The sequence below is a fragment of the Panthera uncia genome, assembly GCF_023721935.1.
Source record: "Panthera uncia isolate 11264 chromosome C1 unlocalized genomic scaffold, Puncia_PCG_1.0 HiC_scaffold_3, whole genome shotgun sequence".
Lineage (NCBI taxonomy): Eukaryota > Metazoa > Chordata > Mammalia > Carnivora > Felidae > Panthera > Panthera uncia.
In genome coordinates, this window is record NW_026057584.1 from 55047371 (window position 1) to 55072787 (window position 25417).

Consider the following 25417-nt stretch of genomic DNA (forward strand, 5'->3'; position numbering starts at 1 on the left):
ATTATGGAAATTATAACCAACAAATATATTAGGAAATTATTATCAGTATCACTAATAAACAAATGTAAGTTAATGCAAAAGTAAATGCTGATTTAATCTGTCAGACAAGATTTAAAAAGAATAATAATATCCAATGTTGTATGAGTAGAGGTAAATGAATTCTCTGATGACTGTTAGTGGGAGTATTAATTGGTAGAGAATTTTTGGAGGAGGAGTTGGCAGTTGCTGTTAAGATGTTTTTTTAATGCAAATTTTCTTCAACCAAAATTTCACTTCTAGGAATCTGTCCAACAGAAGTATTGTCCAAGTGCACAAAGATGTGTTTACAAGAAAGTTCATGGCAGTGTTATTTGTAATAGAGAAAAATTGGAAACAACATGAATGTCTCCTCATAGAATGTTCCACGGAGATGAAAAGGAATTAAGTAGATTTCTTTGAACTGACACATAAAGTTTTCCAAGAGATATTGCCAAGTGATACAGAAGGTATAAAACATAACTTATAGTGTGATCCCACTTGTGTTTACAAACACCCCCAGAACTAAATATTGTTAAGTTGGCAGTTAATTAAAAAAGGTCTAGAAGAATGCACTGTGAATGCCTCTTAGGGTTGTTCCTTGGGGGAGGAGTAGGGCAGAATAGGAAATGAAGAGGCATCTGTAGTTATTTTATTGTATACACTTTTATACTGTTTGATTTTTTTTAAGTTTATTTATTTATTTTTGAGAGAGAGAGAGAGAGAGAGAGAGCAAGAGAGAGAATCCCAAGCAGGCTCTGAGCTGTCAGTGCAGAGCTGGATGCAGGGCTCAGTACGACAAACCGTGAAATCATGACCCAAGCCGAAATCAAGAGTCAGATGCTCAACCAACTGAGCCACCCAGGAGCCCCTATACTGTTTGATTTTTTAAACAAAAACTAAAAATTTGTGTAATGTTAGGAGTTATTTAAAAATGTACATACATATTAATGAATTAATATTAATGAGAATATTTCCTGGTGCAGAGAAAGTGCTATGTAAGTGTGTGTTAAATAAATTAGTTCAAATGTTAGGGCTTTATCCTGAGAAAATAATTATGGGATGTGTAAACATTTAATTTCTAGAATGTTTAACTCTAAGATTATTAAAGTTAGAAATGACCTAAATGCCCAGCAGATGATTGACTAAAAAATATTAATTCACACAATGAGTGGGATTTTTGAATGATAATTTTTAACAGCTATATGGAGGTATATTTTACATGTCATAAAATGCACCCATTTCAAAGAGCGATTCAGTGATTTTTAGTAACTTCATGAGTAGTGCAACCATCAGCATAAATCAGTTTTAGCACATACCCCCAGTGAGATCCCTTATCCCATTTACAGTTAATCTCATTACCACCACTAGTCCAGGCACCAGTAATCTACTTTCTTTCTCTATAAAATTTCTTTTTCTGCACTATACAATGGGATATTTTGCATCCACAGACATTGGTCATAATAAGTGATAGCTGGTTACAAAAGGGGAAAAAGCAGATAAAATATTACATATAGGATTAGCCTAGTTGAGTTTATATGAAGAGAGAGAGAGATGAAAATTTGAATGTTAGTTTCCAAAATGTTAATAGTGGTTACCCCTGAGTGGTAGAAATATGAGTGCTTTTTTTTTTCTTTTTTCTGTTGAAATCTTATGATCTGAAAAGCACAATATAAATGATCTTGGAATGGACATGGCTCCTGCAATATGTTCTTTCAATGGAGTGTCTGTGCATAAGAGGGTGGGAATTTAGAAGTGCCTTTGGATATGAGTGGGTTGTTTTTCTAAAGTCTCTCAGGTGGGAGCAAATAGGAATAAGGTTATCAGGTGATACAATTAGTACCTGCAAGATTCAGTTGCTCAGCAGACCAGCACCTGCAAAAAGTCAAGGAAAATGGGCACTCATGGTTCAAGGCTACCTACCAGGAATTGGCCTCAGCCTGTCTACCCTTGGATGAACTTGGCCTCTTAGGGATATTTTAGCCAATACTAGCCTCAGAAAGAGAGGTGAGTTAGCTGAAGGGTACTCATTCCAGTTCCCCTGGGGTCCCCCACTTTGATACCCACCAGGGCAGAAGCGGAAACACCTATGTCCCCCTCTCCTAAGAACGGAAAGCAGAAGAGTAAGTTTCTCCTTTTCCTTTATTTGCTGCCTTGCTCTTCCTCATCTTTTGTGAATAAAATGCACCCCACATTCTCTTTAGTGTTCTTTTTTTTAATTGTTTTTATTGTTTATTTTTATTTATTTTTGAGAGAGAAACAGAGCATGAGTGTGGGGGAGGGCAGAGAGAGAGAGAGGGAGACACAGAATCTGAAAGATGCTCTAGGCTCTGAGCTGTCAGCACAGATCCCGATATGGGGCTCAAACTCTGGAATGGTGAGATCATGACCTGAGCCAAAGTCGGATGCCTAACTGACTGAGCCACCTAGGTGTCCCTAGAGTGTTTATACTTAAAGCGAACAGTTTCCAAAAGTATGTGTTGGATTGTCTATTCCATGCCAATGTTCTTTTAAACCAAGTTGGTACTTGGGGTGCCTGGGTGGTTCAGTCGGTAAAGTGTCCAACTTTGGCTCATGTCAGAATCCCGCTCGCTGTTCATGAGTTCAAGTCCCACATCAAGCTCTGTGCTGACAGCTCGGAGTCTGGAGCCTGCTTTGGATTCTGTGTCTCCCTCTCTCTCTGCCCCTTCCCCACTCGACTCTCTCTCAAAAATAAATAAACATTAAAACATTTTTTTAAAAGTTGGTACTTTATGTATGTCTCTATTTATTTTGGGGAGGCTGTTTTCTTCAAAGAGGGCACAGCATGATAAGAGAAAGGCATGCTTCAGCCAAGTGTGTGTACTTTGATGTGAGGTGACAAGATTCATGCAGGATTCTTATTCTTGAAATAAACACCTGACCTATTGCTTTTATTGAATTTGCTTAGAAACAAAATTGCAGTGAACCAAACTATACCTCTGGAAGCAGGAATTTCCTCTGGAGACTCTAGAAAACTTCAAACTCATTTTTTTACTCTTTTAAATATTATCTTCCTAAAATATGGAAAGTATTTCATAATGTGAGAATAATGTGACTACATCCATATTTTGATACCTTATTTTCCAAATTACTTGAAGAGCTTATTTCGTGTTTGAGTTACAACACTCCCGGTTTCCAATCAGGTGGCCCCACCCAGCTCAGTGAAGTTTTGCCTTATAGTTAACTGCCAGAGGGGGCGGAAGGGACCTGCTAGTGCAACTTACAGGGTCTGCACAGAGAAAGGAGATGCTACATGATGGTGGGAAGACCTTGTCTCACCCGTGACCTTAGCTGATAGTGATGTGGCTCTTCAAGCTATTTGCCTTCAGGAGTGGAGTCCATAAAGGGGGTGGCCCCAGGCCCCTCACAGAATCTCCAGTGTAGACCTCCAGTGTCCTTTAATGATGTATTATTGGACGGGACCAGCCCTGGAGGCTTTAACAGCCTTTCTCTGTGATCTGTAAGTTTTGAAAGGCTCAGTATCTACTGTCTTTCTTTAGGACGTTGATGCAAGGTCCCAGTGCTCACATTTTATGCTTATTAGTGATACTTTTCATGAGTTTCCAGGGCTAGAGGGACTTTTCCACGCTATTTAATGATTTTCAGTTTAACTCTCTTTCTGAGTGGGATGTTGTAAAGATTAATTAGCCAATGTTCATAAAGTGCTTTCAAGCTGAAAAGTACTGCACAAGGGTGTGCAGACTCATTAGCTTCTTAGTCATTAAGGCTTTTTAGACCTTTTGGCATTCAGAAACTAGACAGTGAAGGCCAAATTCGTATTTTTTCTTGGAGGAGGGGGACCTAAAAAAGAGCAGAATAGAGTAGTATCCCTCTTTCTTTTTTGAAAAAAAAGACATCTGTTGCACTGGGACTGGAAAAAAGATTAAGATTTTTCATCATCTCCTATATCCATACTGCTTCTGCTGCTTCTTACTCCCTCCTTTCAAAATGTGTTTATCTGATTCTTCTGCACATTTGTTTAGAAACTCTATGATTATATTGTCATGTAGGTATCCATAGTGGAACTGATTCTGGCCTCAGAGCGCTGAATTGTTGTACTGATAAATGACACAGGGTAGGTAGAGCATTCCCTTTGTAAATAAAGATTCCCCTCTCGGTTTGCAATGTGTCAAAAAGGTGTAATATTGTCTCCATCCTCAGTAGTATTTGCTCAATATATTTAGAGTTCTATATGATTTAGTTAAGCCTGTGACTGAGGCTGGAAAAGTACAGACTGGCCACCAAAGACATAAAGAGTTTCTAAGAGAAGCCGGGGACAAAGATGGATAATGTACAATGAATTAGATTGACAGTGGACATTTTAGCAGCATCAGCTGCACATGATGGGGGAATAATATGAGAGACAGTGGTCAATCTAGAATTGTATAGCAAACTAAATTACCTTTTAAGATTGATCATAAATAAAGACATTTCTATACAAACAAAACACACTTACCACGAATACTAAAGGATATTCTAAAGGATTCGAAAAGAGAAAATTATTTCAGAAGGAAACAAGAAGAGGCTAGAAGGAACAAAGAGGAAAAAATTGGGAACCATGTGGGTAAATCTAAAAAAGCATTAGGTAATAATAATAATGTCCAATTTGCAGTAACAAAACAAGGTATAAGTAAAAAAAGCAAAAAAGTAACATGTATATTGGGAAAGTTAAAGTATTCAACCTTCTTATCTTATTTGGAAGGAGGCTAAAGATATTAAAATTAGATTTTATTAAGTATGCACATAGACTTTCTAGTTTTAATCACTAAAATAAAAGAAATGTAATGTAGTGGGGGAGGGGAATCAATGGAATGAGAAAATAAAATCGATAGCAACTGGCTCAATAAAAAGGTAATAAATAAATTTACCATGGATCTTAGTAATTTCTCCTGGGCTCTTACTTTACAATTACAACTACTAAGTAACTATGTTGTAGAGTTCATATCAATATACCAACAGGACAAATGAAAAATAAAATAGTCTTACTGATATGTGAACAGCTATTTCTGGCTTGGGATAGTGTTCAGTAACAGCATCATTTTGATAACACAGGACATGGATTATAGCAGAGGAACCTCAAATATAGAGAACACAGATCTTTCATAATGGACAGTAAGCTTGCCTGACCTCTACTCCAGAGAATATTATCTTAATTATACTTTATATTAAACAAGTCTGCTCTTTGCTCTGGAAGAAGACACTTTTTTCCAAGGCCATTCATTATACAAACACCTTTGAAATATAGAGCAGTGCCTTTGTTTTTACGTTGTGCAGAAATGTGAGAGAACCATGGAGAGATATCTCCCAAAAAGTTTGGATAAGTTTGTAAAGCCCAGTTTTCTTATCTGAAAAATAGAATGAATGGTATAGCATATGCAGTTACAAGGATCAGATGATATAGTATGTATAAAATGCTTAATGTCATATCCAAGGACTTTGTCAATATCAATTACTACTATAAATGATTATTTCTTGAGAAAAATGTGAGCATGTTTATTGAATTCTTTGTTTTCTCCAGCAAGTAGAATATTACAGCTCATAGATGTTTCTACTTATCACCACGTATTAGAATTAAAAAGGATTAGGAAGATTGCCCAGCGAAACCAGGCATTTTACAGATAAGGAAATAGGTTCAGAAAGGTTAAGTGACTTGTTGGCTTTCACACAGAACAGCCATATAAAGGACAATGGTCATCTAATTTAATAGTCACATAATTTTTAACAAGACCCAGTGCTTGGAGCTGAATAAATATTGGCATTACAAAGGAATTGAAGCAAGCCTATGATATATTAGAAAACATTTCACATATTTATTTGGTCATTCTCTTCTACATACTTGCTTGACCTCTGAACCACCTTAAACTTGGCCCCTGAAGGCAAATAAATACAGGAAGAAAGAGAGGAAAGGAGAAAGTAAGCCAGGAAGTCAAGAAGGAAAGAGAAAGAGAGAGAAGAAGGAAGGAAAGAGGAAGGAAGGAAGGAAGGAAGGAAGGAAGGAAGGAAAAAAGAAAAGGAAAGGAAAGAAAGAGAGGGAGGAAGGAAGGGAGGGAGGAAGGAAGAAAAAAAGAAAAAGAAAGAAAAAGAAAGAAAAAAGAAAGAGAGAAAGAGAAAGAAAGAAAAGGAGAAAAATAAAATAACCTGTATCCCCTCCTTCCCTCCACCTCCATCATAGTCACTGTCTCCAGAGCAGAGTCAAAACAACAACAACAACAACAACAGGAAACTACAAGAAAAGTGCTGTGTGTGTAGGTGATGTTGAAAGTGGTCCCATTCTGGCTAAAGGCAGGGAAATTCTGGCAGAATGTCTGGCAGCTTTATGTCAACAGCTTTATCCTGGCTTACCAACAAACTTCCTAAGGCATGAGGGGGAGTAGTAAGGAAGAGGAATGAGGGGGCAACAGAAATAGCATCCAGTTCTAGGAGGCACCATGTTGTAAGACATGATCATGAGTTGTAGCATAAGATGACCTGAGTTCCTGTGTGAGTTTGAGCAAGTTGCTGAATTCCCTGATCTCTAAAATGTACTTAAAATTTTTCCATGACAAGTTGATGTGCCATTCAAATAAAGAAATGAAGTGAGAGTGTCTGGCACCTCATTAAATAGAAGGTCCTCATTAAATAGAAGTTGGAATCAAATTCATTGAAGGAATTTATCCAGGAAAGATCCGTAAAAATCAGCCAGCTCACTGGTTTTGTACTTCTGCTTAATACCAATTCCATCATTTCTCTGTTTTCTATAAGAGTGGTGTCACAGCATTGGCTTCTATGGCATTGTGAAATACTTTCTGGGACCTGAGGTCACAGCTGAATATGCCCAGGTAGCCAAAGCAAGATCTAATAGGAAAGCAATGATAAAGAATGTGGATTGTTCTTCATCTTTTGTCTTTCTCAAGCCTGCTGCAAAAACACCTCCCACTCTGGGTAATTCTTTTCTGGGTGTCCCCGGGGTGTCTCACACTGTTCCTGCCATTCTTATCCCTCGCCTGTGGTAAACTCTTCTAGGAATTGGGAGCTGCTCTGTTTTGTCGCTGCTCTGTTTTGTCACTGCTCTAGGGTACCCCTTCACAGGACCTTGTAGTGTGTGTGTGTGTGTGTGTGTGTGTGTGTGTGAGAGAGAGAGAGAGAGAGAGAGATTGAGAGAGAGAGAGAGAAAGAGAGAGAGAAAGACAGACAAACAAGGAGACAGAGGGAGGAAGAAACATGCACTTTTCTATCTGCTTTAGAGGAGTCCCAAAGCAATATTACTTGTCCCAATGTGCTATGTTGTAAAGAGTTTAGGGAAATAGTTCTTTTGGTTTTTACTTGGGGTATTTTCTCTCCCTTTGGAATCAGAGATTCTGGAATGAATTTGAGTGAGAGTGCCAGGCAGTACTGAAAATCAGTGATACTGAAATGATGAGAAAGTCTTTGTTGGGATCGAGCCCACCACACCTAGCTGTTTCTTCCCATCGGAGAAGTGTTCTCTTAAAGAATCCCCAGCCTTTCCTCAAACAGGCTTCAGTAGGACATCCCACAAATTTGCATTCAATCCAGTTATGTCAACCAAACGGTGGGCACATTTTGAGCTCTTTTGCTTCAGGCTACTAGGCCCTCAGGTTGCTAAATTCCTACTGGTCCCTTGCATACTTCAATCTGTAGCTGACAGTGCCAGGGTCAAGCTGAGATCCCCACTACAGATAACTTATGTGCAAAGAAATTGACTCACAGCCTGCTTGCCTCCAAATGTGAATGTGGGCACTTGCCTTAGATTCTAGATATATAAATTTATTCATTTATTCCTTTTTCATTGATCAGAGAAGGAATGCACAGATGATGTAGATACAGTTCCTGTATCATAGTCATCATAACCTGTTGCTTCACTTTATATGCTCATAGATGTGACTGTCCATGGTTAAAGCTTCACTGAGACCATGTTATAGTTAACTCTGAAAAATATCCTTTCCAAAGTTAAAATACTAGTATCAACAATTCCATACTCAATTTCTGTGATTGAAAACAAAGTATTATGATCAGGCCAATGCAGTGAATGTGGAATTTGGTGCAGTGATGTTTTAATGTTTTTAACACTCTCTTTGCCCCCAGGTTATGCAGATGTATCTTCCATTTTGTGGAATTGCCATATCTAATGCTCAGCTATTTGCTGCCTCAAGGAAAGAGTATGAAAGAAGCAGGGTGAGTGGAAAGAAACACTGTTGACAACCCTCAAAGCTCTCTGACTTTCGAGTGTCTGTGAGTCATCATGTCTTTTAAAAACAGCAGATGATCTTTGAATAGTCCAGGAATCCTTTTAATTTGTTTAATCCTTCAAATTTATGGTTGAAGATACCTATAAGCAATAAGTCCAAATGGAAGTGGATACATATTCTCTGTTGTTGTTTGGGGAAATAGTACCAGCTTCTTTTAAAAATGAAATTAATTTCAGGGAGCCCGGGTGGCTCAGTTGGTTAAGTGTCCAACTCTTGATCTCAGCTCAGGTCATGATCTTACGGTTCCTGAGATCGAACCCCGCATCAGGCTCTGCTGACAGCATGGGGCGTGGTTGGAATTCTCTCTCTCTCTCCCTCTCTCTGCCCCTCCCGCATTCACACACTCTCTCAACATATATAAATAATCTTTAAAAAAAATGAAATTAATTCACATCTGTACTGTAAGGCAGCAGATATACTCTTACTTATGGCTTTGAGACAATAACACACTAAATTGTATAATTTAGTTCCTTTAAGAAGCAAGGTATGTTACAAGTGACTTCACCCCATCTCATAAATTTTGCTTTTGAATTCAAAGTTTTTCTGGAAGAGTGTCACAAGATGGCTGGACAATAATGCAAACACTTTTATAGGATTATAAAGACACACACAAAGAGGGATTGATCTCCTATACCTTCACCAGCTTTAGAGTTAAATAGGAAAGAAAGAGAGGAAAGAAGGAGGAGAGAAAGAGGAATAGCAGGTGGGCCGATACTCAAAAAAAATTCTAAAGTATCAAATAGAGATCAAATTATATTAAGCTTATTATACCTTTTTTTAATTTTTATTTTTTATTTTTTAAGTAATCTTTCCACCCAGTGTGAGACTCGAACTTATGACTTGAGAGATGAAGAGATGTCCGTGCCACTGACCAGGGACTTGTTATACTTTTATTTTATTTTATTTTATTTATTTATTTATTTATAACTTTTTAAATGTTTTTTCATTTTTAAGAGAGAGAGAGAGAGAGAGCCAGAGTGTGAGCAGGGGAGGGGCAGAGAGGGAGACACAGAATCTGAAGCAGGCTCCAGGCTCTGAGCTGTCAGCACAGAACCTGACACAGGTTTCGAACCCATGAGCTGTGAGATCATGACCTGAGTAGAAGTCTAACACTCAACCAACTGAGCCACCCAGGTGCCCCATTGTTATACGTTTAAATACATGGAGATTACTGCCACAACTTAGAAATTTATTTAGCAAGGTTTCAAAAAGTTAGAAATCCTCAGCTAATTAGTAATCAAATTGACTAAAAGTTTCATTGGCTAAGCATTATGATTTATGAATATTTCACAGCCAACAGATGCACACAACAGATTACTACAGCCATCTTCTTTAACATAGCATACCACACCATTTCTCTGACTTGGATCCTGTTTTCGTCATCAGCCCCATGGCTTACCATTTTCCTCCTTTCATTTGGCACTCCAGCAATAGTCCCCTGTTGCCAGAATACAGCCTGTTACTTTACTTTCTTATACCTTTAGCCACATTCCTCCCTCTGCCTTCAGTGCATCATGTCCACCTTTTCCTCCCACTACCACCTGCCTTACAGATCCTTCAGGACCCAGCTCAGCCTTCTAGTTAATCCTCCCTTCCTTTCTTCTCGTCATTCCTTGTATATATTGCCATTATGGCAATATATACTTGTGGACACTTATCACACTGTATAATATTTATTGGTGGCATTCTTCTCCACCTACATTTTGAAGTCTCTAAGGGACGCTTCATGTATTATTGATCTTTACATCCTCACGTTTAGCACAATTTATTTACCTGTTCAGCACATTTATTGTGTGATGTTCTTCAGACACTGTGTGTCCGAAGTCCCTGCCCTCATAGAACTTACTATTCTAGTGGAAACAATAGATAGTAGGCAAGCAAACAAATAAAAAATAATATAGTATCAGGTAGTGATAAGTGCTATAACAAGTGAAATGAGATAAAGGGATAGGAATTGGTCACTGAAGGATAGTTTGGGAGGATGTTTATTTCAGATCATGATCAAGAAGTTCTCTATAGGATGTTATTTGAACAGAGACCTAAATGAAATGAAGGAGCAAAACCACACAAAGATCAGGGAAGAGCATTCCAGATGGTGGAAATATCAAGTGGAAAGGCACTGCGGCAGGTGAAAGCTTGATCCATGCGTCTGGAGAGTAGAGAGGAAGGACTCAAATAACCAAAGCAATCCTGAGAAAGAAAAACAAAGCTGGAGGCATCACACTTCCTGATTTCAAACTATAATGCAAAGCTATTGTAATCAAAACAATATGGTACTGGCACTAAAAACAGACACAAGACCAGTGGAATAGAATTGAGAGCCCCAAAATAAACCCATGCTTGTAAGTTAACATATATAGGATAAAGAGGCAAGAATACTTAATGGGGAAGAGATAGTTTTTCTAATAAATGGTGATGAGAAAACTAGATAGTCACATGGAAAAAATGAAATCAGACCCCTACCTTACACCACTCACAAAAATTAACTTGAATTAAAGATATAAGTGTAGGACATGAAACTAAAACTTCTAGAAGAAACATAGGAGAAAAGCTCCGTCAATTTTTTGACTCTAATGCAAAAGCACAAGCAAAAACAAAACAAAAAAAACAAGAATAAACTAGAGGGACCGCATCAAACTAAAAAGCTTCTGCACAGCAAAAGAAACCATCAACAAAATGAAGAAGAAGCCTATGGAATGGGAGAGAATACTTGCAAATTGTAATTATGTGAGGTGATGGACGTGTTAACTAACTTTATTGTAGCAATCATTTCACAGTATGTGCATGTATCAAACCATCATATTGTACACCTTAAACTTACACAAAGTTATATTTCAATTATATCTTAATAGAGCTAGGGAAAAAAAGAAATAATGTGGCTGGAATTAGGGCAGTGAAAAGTGAGAGATTCCTCCCAAAATTGGCAGTGAAATGTACAAAGCTTACTGATGTGGGAAATGAGTGAAAATGACTTTTGGCTTGTACAGATGGCAAGTAAACAGCTGGGTACAGGAGTCTAAAGGTCTGGTGAGATGTCAGGACTCAAGATTCATATTTAGGAACTATCAGTATATATAGATGGCATTTAAAAGTAGGGCACCAGTTTGGGTAATCTGGAGGAGAATATGTGGATAAGAGAAGGGAAGAGGTCCAAGGATGAGCCCAGGAACAAAAGAAGGCACTAGAAGGAGCGGCAGGGGGAAATACAAGTGAAATAAAGAAATGGGGAGTGTTCAGCTGTATGAATGGTCTCTAATGTCTATTGAATTGCCTATCATCCTAGATTTCCTTCTCTTTTTCTCCCATCGTGGAACTAGTCTGTATTGTTATTTGTGAAACTTTTATCACTTGTTAGTAAAGCAGCAATTTTTAATTAGAAACAGTAAAATTACTATGATGTGCTTTGTCAGTACAAGTCTCAAGGCACAATTAGTTTTTCCTCTGAGATAAATGTTCTTGTATATGGGTCCCAGAGGCCCTATCCACGCAGTCACAACAAATTGAAAAGTTAAATAATTGTTCAGTTAATATGATCCATCTGAAGAAATAGTCTAGATGATTAAGGAAATAATGGTTTCCCCCTTAATAACAGGGAATTGTGTTGGTAATTATTTAGACAATTGCCTCATTTTTAATGTTATATTTAAGTATGAAATTATTGCACATTGCCTTCTTAACAGCAATTTGCTGTCCAAATGCCAAACAGTCAGGATACACTCAAAACTTTTTTCACCTCCTGGTGTTTCTCCACATCAGGATCATAGAGCTACCCAGGGCCTTTAGCCACATTCACAAGCTCTCTTTAGAGAAAATGCTACCAAGGATATTTGATCCTCTTTGAGATGCTCAGTGAACTAGACTCATTTCATGGATCTCTTAACTCATTCAAATGCTTTTCTACCTGAACAGACTCAGAGAAGAAATTTTCACATGTTTCCAATGGTTTCAGGACAAATCAAATTCATTACTAAAGTTGACAATTGGTCATATCCCTGGGATGATCATCAACACCATCTACCTGAATAGATGTTAATTTGAAAACCCACAAAATCCTTTTGTGAGAGGTCAGACCTGAGAGTGTACATCTCATTAAGTTCTACTGAACAAAGCACCCTCTGGACAATTCACTGGCTGTGTAATTTTCTTATTGCTCTCTGATAGAAGCATAATATCTATTACCTGTACATAGCCCACTTTTCTGAAATCTCTGGAAAGAGCCATGTAATTAAAAAGTCCAAATAAATATTATTTCAATGCAAAAATTGCAAGTTAACTTAGCTGGATAAAATAACAGGTTATTGCAATTTGATTTTTAAATGAGTATGCAGTTTTCAAGTTAGAATTTTAAGGGTTTTTTTCTTTAGTTTGTGTGCTTTTCATTCTGTTGTTTTAACAGAAATTTTAATGGTACTTTCTTTCCTGAGATATATAATAGTATTTAAATGTTTTCCTGCGCAGGTGGAATGAAAGAATACTTCTTGTGTAGAGGGATTAATGAGGGTTTTATATATATATAAATATATATGTGTAATATATATATTAATATATATGTGTATATATATTAATATATACACATATAAATATATGTGTGTAATATATATGTGTAATATATATATGTGTATGTATATAAAATATATATGTGTAATATATATTAATCCATATATATATGGATTAATGAGGGATATATATATATATATACACACATATATATAGTGGTGAATGCTAATTAAGCTTCAGAGCCATATATATATATATATCTATAGCTATATGTAGGATTCATATGGGATTATATGGATTGGCACTATTTTCAAGTTGTGTTTTCCAGCTCAAAACTCTGTGATAAAACAAAATGATGGAACATTTCAAAACAATCATGAATGCTTTAAAAATTAGCCACACGGGCACCTGGGTGGCTCAGTTGGATAAGTGGCTGACTTCAGCTCAGGTCATGATCTCGCGGTTCTTGGGTTCAAGTCCCACATTCAGGCTCTGTGCTGGCACCTCGGAGCCCGGACTTTCCTTTGGATTCTGTGTCTCCCTCTCTCTCTGTCCCTCCCCTGCTTGTGCTGTCTCTCTCTCAAAAATAAATAAACATTAAAACATGTTTTTAATTAGCCACACAAATATATTTATATTTTATTATAGCAAAGACAAAATGGAATTTTGAGAGGAAAAAAACCATTTTTATTCAGTCCTATACCCACCTAGATATATCCATTTCATCTTTCCTAGGCTTTGCTAGAGGTTGTTAATGACCTATTTGAAGAACAGACTGACCTGGAGAAAATTGTCAAGAAAATAATGCATCGGGCCCAAACTCTGTTGAAATGTGAACGCTGTTCTGTTTTACTCCTGGAGGACATTGAATCACCAGTAAGTCATTTTTTATCTGTCACCTAGAGTTGCAGACTGCATTAATGGAATAAAGTGTAATTTGTTTGTAATTCAGCTTGTGAAATCATGACTCAAACCACTCCCTTCATGACTCTTCTAACCATGAGATGGCTTTTTGTAAAACTAAAGTTTTTTAATTTCTTTTACATGTATTTTCAGTCTTGTGTTGCGTCATCTTAGAAACATGGACTCTTAGGTTGGTGGGGGCCCTTAGAGGTCTATCCCAGTCCTGAGTATTTACAGATGAGGGAACTGAGGGGTTGGATGGTTTGCCCTGTCCCTCCCAGATGCATAGACATTAACTTAGGTGCCAGGCTCCTATCGTATTCACCCAGTGCGAAGAAGGCCCTTGGCATCTATGGGTGTGGATTGCAGTCCAGATGATGCTCCACAGTCCTCTTATCAGGAGGAGGAAGCAAAAAAATGCTGGAGAAGCAGTGCCTTTGCTTTTGGAGCTCGGGCAGATTGTACTTGAGCTGAGTGGAGTGACAAGCCTCAGCTGGGCTGTGCTCTGCAGCAAAGGTCTGAACTGCAGTCTCCAAGTTCTCTTACAGTCGCTTTGGAGCTGGGGACACTTGCACAGAACATGGGGCAGGTGGAGGAGGCTCCCTGCTCTTCACCGCAGGGGGTCCTGGTACTCCAAAGGCAAGTGGCAAGCTAGTTCAAGGCCTCAGGTCTGCAGCACCTTAGCTGTCAGGTTTCTGTTGAGCCCTTTGGCTCTTTGGGGGAAAATCCACTGGGTAAACACACAACAGTATTGAAAATAATGATCATCATCAATCTAACTTCTTGAAAGTTAAATGTCTAAACCCTTAGCAGCAATTTAATATCTTACTGTGAACTGTCTTCCAAGACCAGGAATTATCTAGCTATTTAAGTGCTGTTTTAATACCTCAGAGGATGATATTTTACTGTACTTAGAAGAGGTTATTATCTTTGCCTTTAGGTTTGTTTTCTTCAAAGAATAAGAACCTTAGGGTAAATCTGGGAGATTTAATAATAAGTATTGTAAAATTTCAACATGAAGTGTGAAAAAAATCTATATTTATTTAAAATGTTTAGGGGTGTTTGCCTATATTTTAGCAGAGCTGGGGGTTATTTCTACTTTAGCAAGTGTGGATTAAACAAACAATAACCTTGCCATTATCCTGTGATTGTGTAAAACTCAGTGGAACTTTGGGAGGGGACACACACACACACAAACACACACACGACCCAATAACCTATATGGAATGCTTCCAGATGCTTTTGTGAATCACTTGAGTTCACTCACTTCCCCTTCATCCTTATGAAACAGGCATTATTATCATCTTCAGTTTATTGAGCAGGAAATAAGACTCAGATGGTTGAGTGGCTTGCTGGAGTCCCCCCTCCCCCCCCCCCCCGACTCTGAAGCCTCAGAAAGGAATGGGGGGGTGCTGGTGGTGCTTGTTGGTGCAGGCAGTCTATAGGCTGTCACTAAACAAAGGCAGGAAGAGGCAGCTGTTGGGGCTTCGGCTGCCAGGATTCCCTGAACCACCCCCTGGGTCCCTGTGAGGACAAGTGGCTGGAGGGCCAGATGGAATCTGGACAAGGACAAGCTCACTGTTTGCTAGTTCAGTTGTAAACAGACCTGCAAGTAATCTAAAACCAGCTGAGGGTGGCCATTCTTGCTAATCTTTTAACAGAGACTGGTTTTTGTGCTGTGGCCTTGCTCTTCAGCACATCAGATGAAAAAGTACAGATGACAGAAGTGGATATGGAAGGTGGGGATAGAGCTGGAGGGAAGAGTAGGAACAGTGTAGGGGGTGGGTGTCAAAAACCACTTTATGGGGCGCCTGTGTGGCTCAGTCGGTCAAACATCTGACTCTTGATTTCAGCTGAGATCATGATCTCACAGTTCATGAGTTTCAGTCCCCATTGGGTTCTGCACTAACAGCACAGAGCCTGCTTGGAGTTCTCGTTCTCTCTCTCTCTCTCTCTCTCTCTCTCTCTCTCTTCCCCTCTGCCCCTCCCTGCTTGCATGCTCTCTCTCTCTCTTTCTCTCTCAAAATAAATAAATAAATATAAAAATCCCAACTATCTATAGTAGATGGTATCAGCATTAAAGGTGTTGATATATTACTGAAAGTTAAAAAGACTTTTTTGCTACCACAGCTGAAAATTCTCAGACTGTAATGGTGGGATTAGAGCAGAAAATTCCAGGCCACTCTACACAATTTCTTCTCTTTGCCCATCCCCTCCCCTTGAAAGTGAGGATGAGCTCCTCTAATCTAGAGGGCCAAGGTTTAGAGGTAAAAGTCAGCTATGTGCAAAAAGAGGAGACTAATCTGCTTGGTACTGTTTTAAAAGCTGTAAAGAGTTTTTGGCAAGGGACTGCCTGGGTTGCTGTGGGAGGGTTGAAGGCAGGAGTGAGGTTATATACACGTGGGTCACCAGGTAGAAACCCCATCAGTGCCATGCTCTTCTTTAGCACACTTCCCACCAAAGACTTCTCAAAACGTCAGACTCCCCCTGGTTGTGTGATAGCAGTTACGGGAAGGACGCCAGACACGGTCATGCCAAGTACAGAAGGAGAAGCCAGACAGAACTGGATACCAGGTGCCAAAATCTGATGCTGCACAATTCAGCAAACAAAAGCAAGACTGTGCACTCAGGGCTCATGAGGCTGGCCTCTCCCAACAGGTGTCTTGGTTGTGAAGAATATTTTAACCTTAAATTTTTTTTAATGTTTATTTATTTTTGAGTGGGGAGGGGCAGAGAGAGAGAGACACACACACACAGAAACCGAAGCAGGCTTCAGGCTCCCAGCTGTTACACAGAGCCCGACTCGGGGCTCAAACTTGGGAACAGTGAGACTGCAACCTGAGCTGAAGTCAGACGCTTAACTGACTGAGCCACCCAGGCACCCCAGGAATATTTTAACTATAATGTGTCAAGTTTATCAATTTCCTTTTTGATTTGTGCTTTAAGAGTTTTGTTTAAAAAAACTATCTGCCTCCATGTTATAATAACATTGTCTTATATTTTCTTTAACCCATCTGGTATTTATGGTCTTCATATCCATCTAGAATTTATTTTTTGTGTATAGTGTAAGGCCCTATATGTATAACCCATTGTGTTACCCCCCCCCACACACACACACTCTGTAATGACACTTCTGTATTATATCAAGTTTCCATATATACCTGGGTCTGTTTCTGAGCTCACTAGTCTATTTGTCTATTTCTGCACCAGTATCATACTGTCTCGGTTTCTGTAATTTCGTAATACACTTTGATATCTGAGAACAAGTCCTCAGTGCTGTTCTCTTTAAAATCGGCCTGCTTATTCTTGGCCTGTTGCTCCTTAATATAAATTTTAAGAGCAGGTTATCAAGTTCTGTGAGAAATTCTTTATAGACTGATTGAAATTGCTTTAATTTACATACCAGTTTGGGCGATTTCTGCAAGTAATACAATATATAAGGGGAAAATGGCTTAAACAATGAGAACGTCTGTGTCTTATATGAGAAGTCTGCAGGAGGTGGCTGCGGGTGGTGCAGTAGCCTGATGATGTAATCAGCAAGGTAGCTCTGTCCACTTTCCTGTGGATGTCTCAGTGCTCGACTGGCTTTCATCCTCATGATCCAGGAGGCTGGCACAGCTCCAGGCAGTATGTCTTCATGTAACTGTGTCCCAGGAGAAGAGAAAAGGAAAACTTCTGTTCATGTTTCTTTTTCTCAGGGAAGAAAGTCTTTTCCAGAAGAGGTTTCTCCAGCTGACTTTCCCTCGAGATCCATTGGTTGAGAACAAATCATTCATATTCTTAATATTTTTCTGTTCTTCCCCTTTCATTCTCTGATACAGGTGTGTTCAAATGTTCAGCATAACTGGGATTTATCAGCATCTTCTTGTCTGATTCTGTAGGTTGTCGATTTAGGTGTCTGTATTAATAGGAACTGTTCATGTGTTTTTGAATTTGGGATTGGAGCTCATTTTGATGAGAGGGTGTTTTGTTTGTTTGTTTGTGCCATTGTTTTCTTTGGTTCTCTCTTATACTCTCCCTCCATGTCTAATAGTCTGTGCAGTTCCTTGGCCTCTAGTCAAGAACCAGGCCTTATGTTGGGTCTCCTGCTGTGTGCTGGCTCACACTAAGCCAGAAGCAACGTGGTTCATTTTCTGGGGGTAAAGATAGGTCACCTGGTTCAAGGGAACCTTTTTAGTTCCCCAACCCCAGTAGAAGCTGAAATTCCGATCATTGCTGCCTGCCTGTGTCTGGATTTGGGGTGCAGTAGGCCTGTCTTCAGGCTTGGCCCTTTAGAGATCTTTTCTTTTCCTTACACTCTGCTGTCCTGCCCTTCTCTTTTTTTCTGCTTTTTAACCTCTAACATGTCTTTCTTGTTTTCTCTTTCTGTATTTTATCAATCTTTGCTCTGTTTTGGGAAGAGAACAGATGTGTCAAAACATTTAACTTCTAGACATCTCTACTGGCAGTCCATATACTACTTTTACAATCAGGGGGAAAAATGTATCATTTCCGGAAAAAAAAATCTGCTTAAAGTTTCCTTTGTCTATAAATAAATTTTGCTTTTCTCTATTTTATTAGAATCATTCCTGGAAACAAAGCTTCTAATAGTTGACTTGGGATTTGAATATTTAAAAAGCTGGTTATTGCAGATGTATGCTACTTCCTGGCCTTTTCTTCATTTGCGGGAAAGAGGAAGAAAGGAAATTGAAATCTAGTTATAGATGCTTTGATTCATCAAGCTTTTAACTCAATGTTTAGAGATGCCTTCATGGTGTTTTTTTTTTTTTAATGTTTATTTATTTTTGAGAGAGAGAGAGAGAGAGAGAGAGAGAGAACACCAGCAGGGGAGGGAGAGAGAGGGAGAGAGGGACAGGGGATCCAAAGCGGGCTCCGTGCTGACAGCACAGAGCCCCATGTGGGGCTCAAACTTGTGAACTCAGATGCTTAACTGACTGAGCTACCAGGAGCCCCTGCCTTCATGGTCTTGAAACTGGGTAGGCAGGTGTTAACTGGCCAGTTCACTCAGTGGATGCCAAAAATGGAAACAAGGAATGCCTTTCCAGCCTCTTCTCCTGCCAAAATTAATATTTTACCCTCTTTTGCTTCCCTTAAGTGTTTTAGTCAATCAGTTTTAAGTGAGTTTGTCAATGGTATTTTCCATTAGACTGAAAAACAGAAAGATTGTTCTAGCTACTGTCGACATTAGGAAATATTTAGTCCCTCGAACTGAATATTCTGTGCGTAATGTTATTCCATTCCATGAACCTGGCTAAGCAATTCCTATCCCTTCTGTTAGTTTCTTTCTAGCTCATATATTTACTATTATCTCTATTTCTTTCTGTGCTTAGTCAAGGAAAGCAAGAAGCAGACATTTTAATCGTAAAGTCCTAAGGCATTGTCTCAGCACTAGTATTTACAAGTGTTCTTTCATGGATCATCCTGATGGCTCAACTATTGCACAAGCAGAACTCCATCAAGTACTTTATAACTGAGCTTGTAACTATGATGCTCGTTTCGGGAGTTCACTTCCTAAACCATGAAGCATAAGCTATCCCTATTTTTTAACATGTTCCTTAACTTCTTGGTTCTTATGTAAATACATGCACAATTAAGCCATTGAACTAAATGATCTTCCTGAATCCAACACTTGAGAGAAAGAGATGGAGGTAATCATTATCTGATTGCTCTGGAACAGCCTATAATTAATTCAGTCCCCTCCATTTGAAGTGGATGGCAAAAATTGCTTCAGGCTTTCCTTTCTATTTCACTTTCTTTCCATTTTCCCCACCTTTCTTTAACTTTCCTTTTCCCTATAAGGAAGCCAATGTAAATTCTTTTTGATTTTTGTTCCAAGTGCTTTTTCAAGAGTGCAAAATAGCAAGTAACTAAAAAACTCTGATGATTATCCAAAGAATCATTGTTTTATGTATATGTATATGTGTATGTATATATGTATACATATATATACTTACATCACTAATCATTAATATATCATTATATATTTGTTATATTAACTCACTTTATTAATAATTTTATGTCAATGTATTAACTCAGATCATTAATCATTTATATGTGTTAAATGTGTGTGTGTGTATCCAACTTCTTTTTTTTTTCAACGTTTATTTGTTTTTGAGACAGAGAGAGACAGAGCATGAACAGGGGAGGAGCAGAGAGAGAGGGAGACACAGAATCTGAAACAGGCTGCAGGCCCTGAGCGGTCAGCACAGAGCCCGACACGGGGCTCGAACTCATGGGCCGTGAGATCATGACCTGAGCCGAAGTCGGATGCTTAAGCGACCAAGCCACCCAGGCTCCCCATCCAACTTCTGAACTTCAATCCTCACTGACCATGTCTACCACATCCTGTCCCAAATCATTAACACTTCTGAGATTTCCTATTTCAGTTAATAGAATCATCATCATGTAGTAAGTAACTCAAGCTAAAAACCACACAGTAGCCTCTAAGTATTTCTTACTATTTATATTCAACCATTTGTAAGTTCTGTTGCTTTTATGTTGAAACCCTGTTTCTAGCCCCTTCCTCCCACCTCTTCAACCACTGGCTTTACTCTGTCTTTACTAATCTCTTACCTCCACATTTTCCTCTTGACTCATTTCTTCACTTGTAAATAGGGTAGTCTTCCTTTCCATCAATTCTTTATACTCCTTCCAGTTCTCTTTCTGAAACATGCATCTGCCTCTACATGCTTCAGAACATTTGGTAACTTTGCCTACACAATACAGTTCAAAAGCTTTGTGTTTTCTTTAAGTATTTATTTATTTATTTATTTATTTATTTATTTATTTAGAGAGAAAGAGAGTACGCACATGTGCACATGGGTTGGAGAGGGGCAGAAGGAGAGAGACTCCCAAGCTGCCAGTGCAGAGCACAACATGGGACTCAGTCTCACAAACCTTGAGATCATAACCTGAGCGAAATCAAAAGTCAGACACTTAACCAACTGAATCGCCCAGGTACCCCCTACCCAATAAAGTTCAAACTGCCCAACATAACAAGTTCATCTCCTCTGCTCCCCAACTTACCTTTCGGAGGTCCTTTCTGGTCCTCAGCCTCACCCTATCCCTTTCTTCCTTCTCTATCACCACCCCCCTCCATGGTCAGCCTATGCTTACATTTGTCTCTGTGTCTTTGTACATATTGTTCTTGTGGAAGAGAAAATGCACCAGAAAATTTAGGGAGATAATTTCATCCAGGTATTGCAATAGGGAGAACATTCTTTTCTGAGGAACATCTCAAAGAAAAGGAAGGAAGGATGGAGACAGGTGTTATTTTAGAATATGCTAGGGCAGGGTGGTCCTTTGAGGTTAGCCAATTTTGGAAGACAAAGTGGTAGGGAGGATTTCTTTACTATTACTGTGTTTTGGGGAGCAGGGCTCAGGTGAAGTTCAACATTGTCAACTCTATAATATTCTCTGCAAATGCCTGTCCCTCCATCTATTATTGATCTTTCTGTCTTTAGCTCAGTGCCCTTGAAGGCAGTGGGCTTTCTTGTCCACTGGCTTCCAGTTGAGTTTGACAAACAAGAGGGATCAGCAGAAGGTGTAAAGGCTGGAGGAGAGAGAAATAATTATTCCTCTTGTTCTTTCTCTGCCAGTTGTAGAGGTGGCTTGATTCTTCCAAGAACCCTCTCCATAGCTCTAACGTCTTCAGAACAGCAATAACACTGTTCCCTCCCTCCTGCCATCTTCCTTCTCTCCCTTAATCCCTGTGACCTATGGGTGTTTACTGCTCCTTTAGACCTAGAGATGTTAACTGCTTTCCAAATTTGCTAGTTCCTGGGAACGTCACAATTTCTTACTGGTTTCTTTTAACCCTGCCCACACTTCTGTAACTAGTCCCTTTATTGAATTAGGTTCAGTTAAACCCGTTTGAGTGTTCTCTCTGTTTTCAGCTTACACTCTGACCTGTTTAGTCCTTCAGCCTGGAAAGCTTCCCCCGCTACTCTGCCTAGGGCATGCCTGCCAACCCTTTAAGACATAGTTCACGCAAAGTCTTCTTCTACATCTTCTTCTGGGCACTTGTAGAAATTTGAACATATATTGTGATGAAATTATACCTTTGTGAACTATTTCCTCCTCTGTACTATGTTGTTGGTCCATCAAAAGACAAGACATGATTTATGCCCCTTGATGTTTCCAAGCCCATAAGAGTGCCTGTACACTAAGTATTTGATAAATATTGATTGAGTGAATAAGTGATTAGAGTAAATTACTCTTCAGCATAAGTGAGAAATTTATCAAGAAGGATGGCAGTGGATGATCATTTACAGTCTTTTGCCCTATAGAATAGTCTTCTTGTGGAAAAAATATGGATTAAGAAAACTAATGAAAAAATGGTGATTATTAGATCATTCCCATTTTCTTTTTGGTGGCAGGAATATCTATTTGAGCACAGTATTTATTTATTTATTTATTTATTTTTTTAATTTTTTTTTTTTTCAACGTTTTTTATTTATTTTTGGGACAGAGAGAGACAGAGCATGAACGGGGGAGGGGCAGAGAGAGAGGGAGACACAGAATCGAAAACAGGCTCCAGGCTCCGAGCCATCAGCCCAGAGCCTGACGCGGGGCTCGAACTCACAGACCGCGAGATCGTGACCTGGCTGAAGTCGGATGCTTAACCGACTGCGCCACCCAGGCGCCCCAATTTTTTAAGTTGTTTTTAAATTAAAAAAAAAAAACAGAGAGAAACCAGACCAACTAGTGCTTGATAAATATCCAAATCAAAAAGACTTCTGTCCGTGGAGCTTTTCCAAAGAACAGGCAGAGATGCTTGGGGATATTTTGTTTACTTCACTGTGGCATGGGTACTGCCTTCCCCAGGGTGTGATAATCAGGGCTGATCAACAGCCAGCAGAGCTTGGAACCACTTGTTCAGTTTCATTGACCTATAAACCGCTTCTGATATTTCTCTTGTAAGACTCACTTTTTACTTAGTGGATGTGAATGTGTGTATTTATTTATTTAACCTAGGTTCATTTAATACATCTATTATAAAATCAGACTTGGATTTGGAGAATAAATTTTAAAAAATTAATGAAACTGAGAACTATACCATTGGTCCAAGTCAAGAATAAAGCATGGGTTTTATTGTCTCCTTTTATGCTTTTGTCTGTTTTTTTTTTATTGGTCATAATCTCCACAGTGGCACTGTATATCCCATTAAATTGCTTTGAAATATTTTGGCTGTTTTTTTGCTGCTTCATTTTTTAAAAAATTTTTTTTTTAACGTTTATTTATTTTTGAGACAGAGAGAGACAGAGCATGAACGGGGGAGGGTCAGAGAGAGAGGGAGACACAGAATCTGAAACAGGCTCCAGGCTCTGAGCAGTCAGCACAGAGCCTGACGCGGGGCTTGAACTCACGAACCGCGAGATCATGACCTGAGCCGAAGTCGGATGCTTAACTGACTGAGCCACCCAGGCGCCCCGCTGCTTCATTTTTAAATCCAGGTGACTGACCATAAATTGTTTTCTACTTGAATGCATTATATTTTTAATAAATATGTTTTAAATATAGAAGTTGTTTGAGGCATGCCTGCCTAGAGTTTTGCTTTTCAAACAAAGATACTTTTTGAGAGTAAAAGGAGGCACTTTTAATAATTGTATCAAGACAATAGGCTTTATAAAAGTGGGCAGTTCATGACAACTGGCACATATGCATGTCCTCAAGTATATCCCCCACCACTTACCATGGTGTCTAAAATTTCCATCATTACGGTCTTATTTCAGATGTGAAGATTCTGACTCCAGGGACCCACATTCTAAATTATGGATAAATTATATAGGAATATACATACATTAATCTATCACCAGCCATTAACAGTGTACCAAAATATAACTAGGTGACCTGGTCCAGAGATGGCTCTAGACCAGGAGTCAGCAAACTCTTCAATGAAAGACCAGCTAAGTAAATATTTTAGGCCTCGTGGCCTATATGGTCTCTGTTGTAAGCAGTCAACTACACTGTTAGAGCAAAAGGCAGCCATGGATAACATTTAAATTAATGGATGGGCTCTGTTAAAATGAAATTTTATTTATAAAAACAGATGGTGGGGCAGATTTGGCCCACAGACTCCCTTGCCCACTCTTGCTCTAGAGGAATGAGAAGCACGCTGATCAGTCGGCATCTCCAGAATTGTATCACTTGCCTGCTCTTCATCTTGCTGTCCTCAGCATGGACCAAGGCACATGTGCATGTCACCTTAATAAGGACCCACTATTCTGATGACTTTGAGGGTTCATGGATGGGTGAGTCTAATCTCAAATTGACCTAAATTTAGAAAATCTGTAAGGAGATTCCACCGGCAGCCCTAGGTTCCCGACAGTTTGGTCTAGACTAGGATTTCTGAGGTAAATCCATTCTAAAATGGACTTGGAGCCCTTTATAGTCAGGTCACCTGGAACCAGACTAACTTTATACACCTTATGGAACTGGGTCTGGGGCTTCACTACTTTCTTGATCTTATCTGGCTTACAGTGATTAGTGGGTTTGTCCTCACAGTTTCAGTGCTCTGTTCATATTTGACCACTGTCTGGATGTGATCCAAGCCTCCTTCTCTTTTTTTCTTGCGTTGTTTGCTATCAGCTGGAGGCCCTTAAATATTGTATTTCTCTTACCCACCATTCCAGAATCCCTTCCTATGCCTCTGAAAAATCCTCTCTTATACTAACGTTCAAATGTAATTAGTTTTACATAAGCAAATTTATGTTATTTCATGTGTAAAATATTTTTATACACTGTATACATTTTTCAAGTATGTAAGTACTTTATCTCCTGTCTGTTTACATTTTTACTCAATTAATTATGAAGAGCACTTAAGCCACCTTTCAGCGAAAATTCATAGTGAGCAGATATTTTCTGAGTGCTTATTAGGTACCAGACGCATGACAAAATGAAATGCAAAATTTCAAATAAAAAGGGAGAAAGAGAAAGTAGATGTTATAAGTAAAACCAAACAAAATCAACAAACTCAAAACCAAATTATGCTGCAAAAAGATAAAACTTTGAAACTAAAGCTTTGCTCTGAGCTTCCTAATAGCTAAGGTAAAAAAAAAAAAACAAAAAAAAAACTTAATACATTTTATAATTCTGTTTGTTTAGCAGAAGGAATCATGTCAACTGATCAAGAAAATTTTCCTGACCCTTAAGTTTAAAAATTTTCCCCCTTTAACATATTATTTAAAGGTTAGAGACCTTATTTACTATTTTTCATATCTGTTTGTCATCCAGTACACATCGATATGTATTAGGTAATCAATATTTAACCGAAGACCAGTCGATATTATTCTCATTTTTCTCCTACAGACATGAGAACCTATGAATTATCATATAAGGTACAAAGTAAGGGAACATAATCTATAATGCTGCCCTAACTTCTGATACCAATTATAAGTTCAAGGGTTCCCAATACTCAGGCTCAACAATTTGCTAGAAGGGCTCCTAGAACTCATTGAAAGCTGTTACATTCATGGTTATGATTTATTGTGGGGAAAGATACAGATTAAAATTAGCCAAAGGAGAGATGCATAGGCAGAGTCCAGGAAGGTTCTAAATGTGGAGCTTCTAGTTGTCCTCTCTCCATGGAGTCATGGATATCATTACCTTCTCTCGGTAATAATATGTGACAACGTACATCATGAAGTATTGCCAACCAGGATGGTGACCCAAGCCTTGGTATCCAGAGGTCTTTATTGGGGCTTAATCACCAAAACATATTTGACAACCTACAT

At 38.8% G+C, this 25417-nt stretch overlaps 1 protein-coding gene across 4 annotated transcripts in view; it reads left to right on the forward strand.

Moving 5' to 3' along the window:
* Positions 1 to 25417, forward strand: part of PDE11A (phosphodiesterase 11A) — a 413203-nt gene that overhangs the window by 167749 nt on the left and 220037 nt on the right. For all 4 annotated transcript variants that reach the window (XM_049615974.1, XM_049615976.1, XM_049615975.1 and 1 more), the window contains 2 exons: positions 8119 to 8208; positions 13515 to 13655. In XM_049615974.1, the coding sequence (XP_049471931.1) occupies positions 8119 to 8208; positions 13515 to 13655 (231 nt within the window). The remainder of the gene's footprint in view (positions 1 to 8118; positions 8209 to 13514; positions 13656 to 25417) is intronic.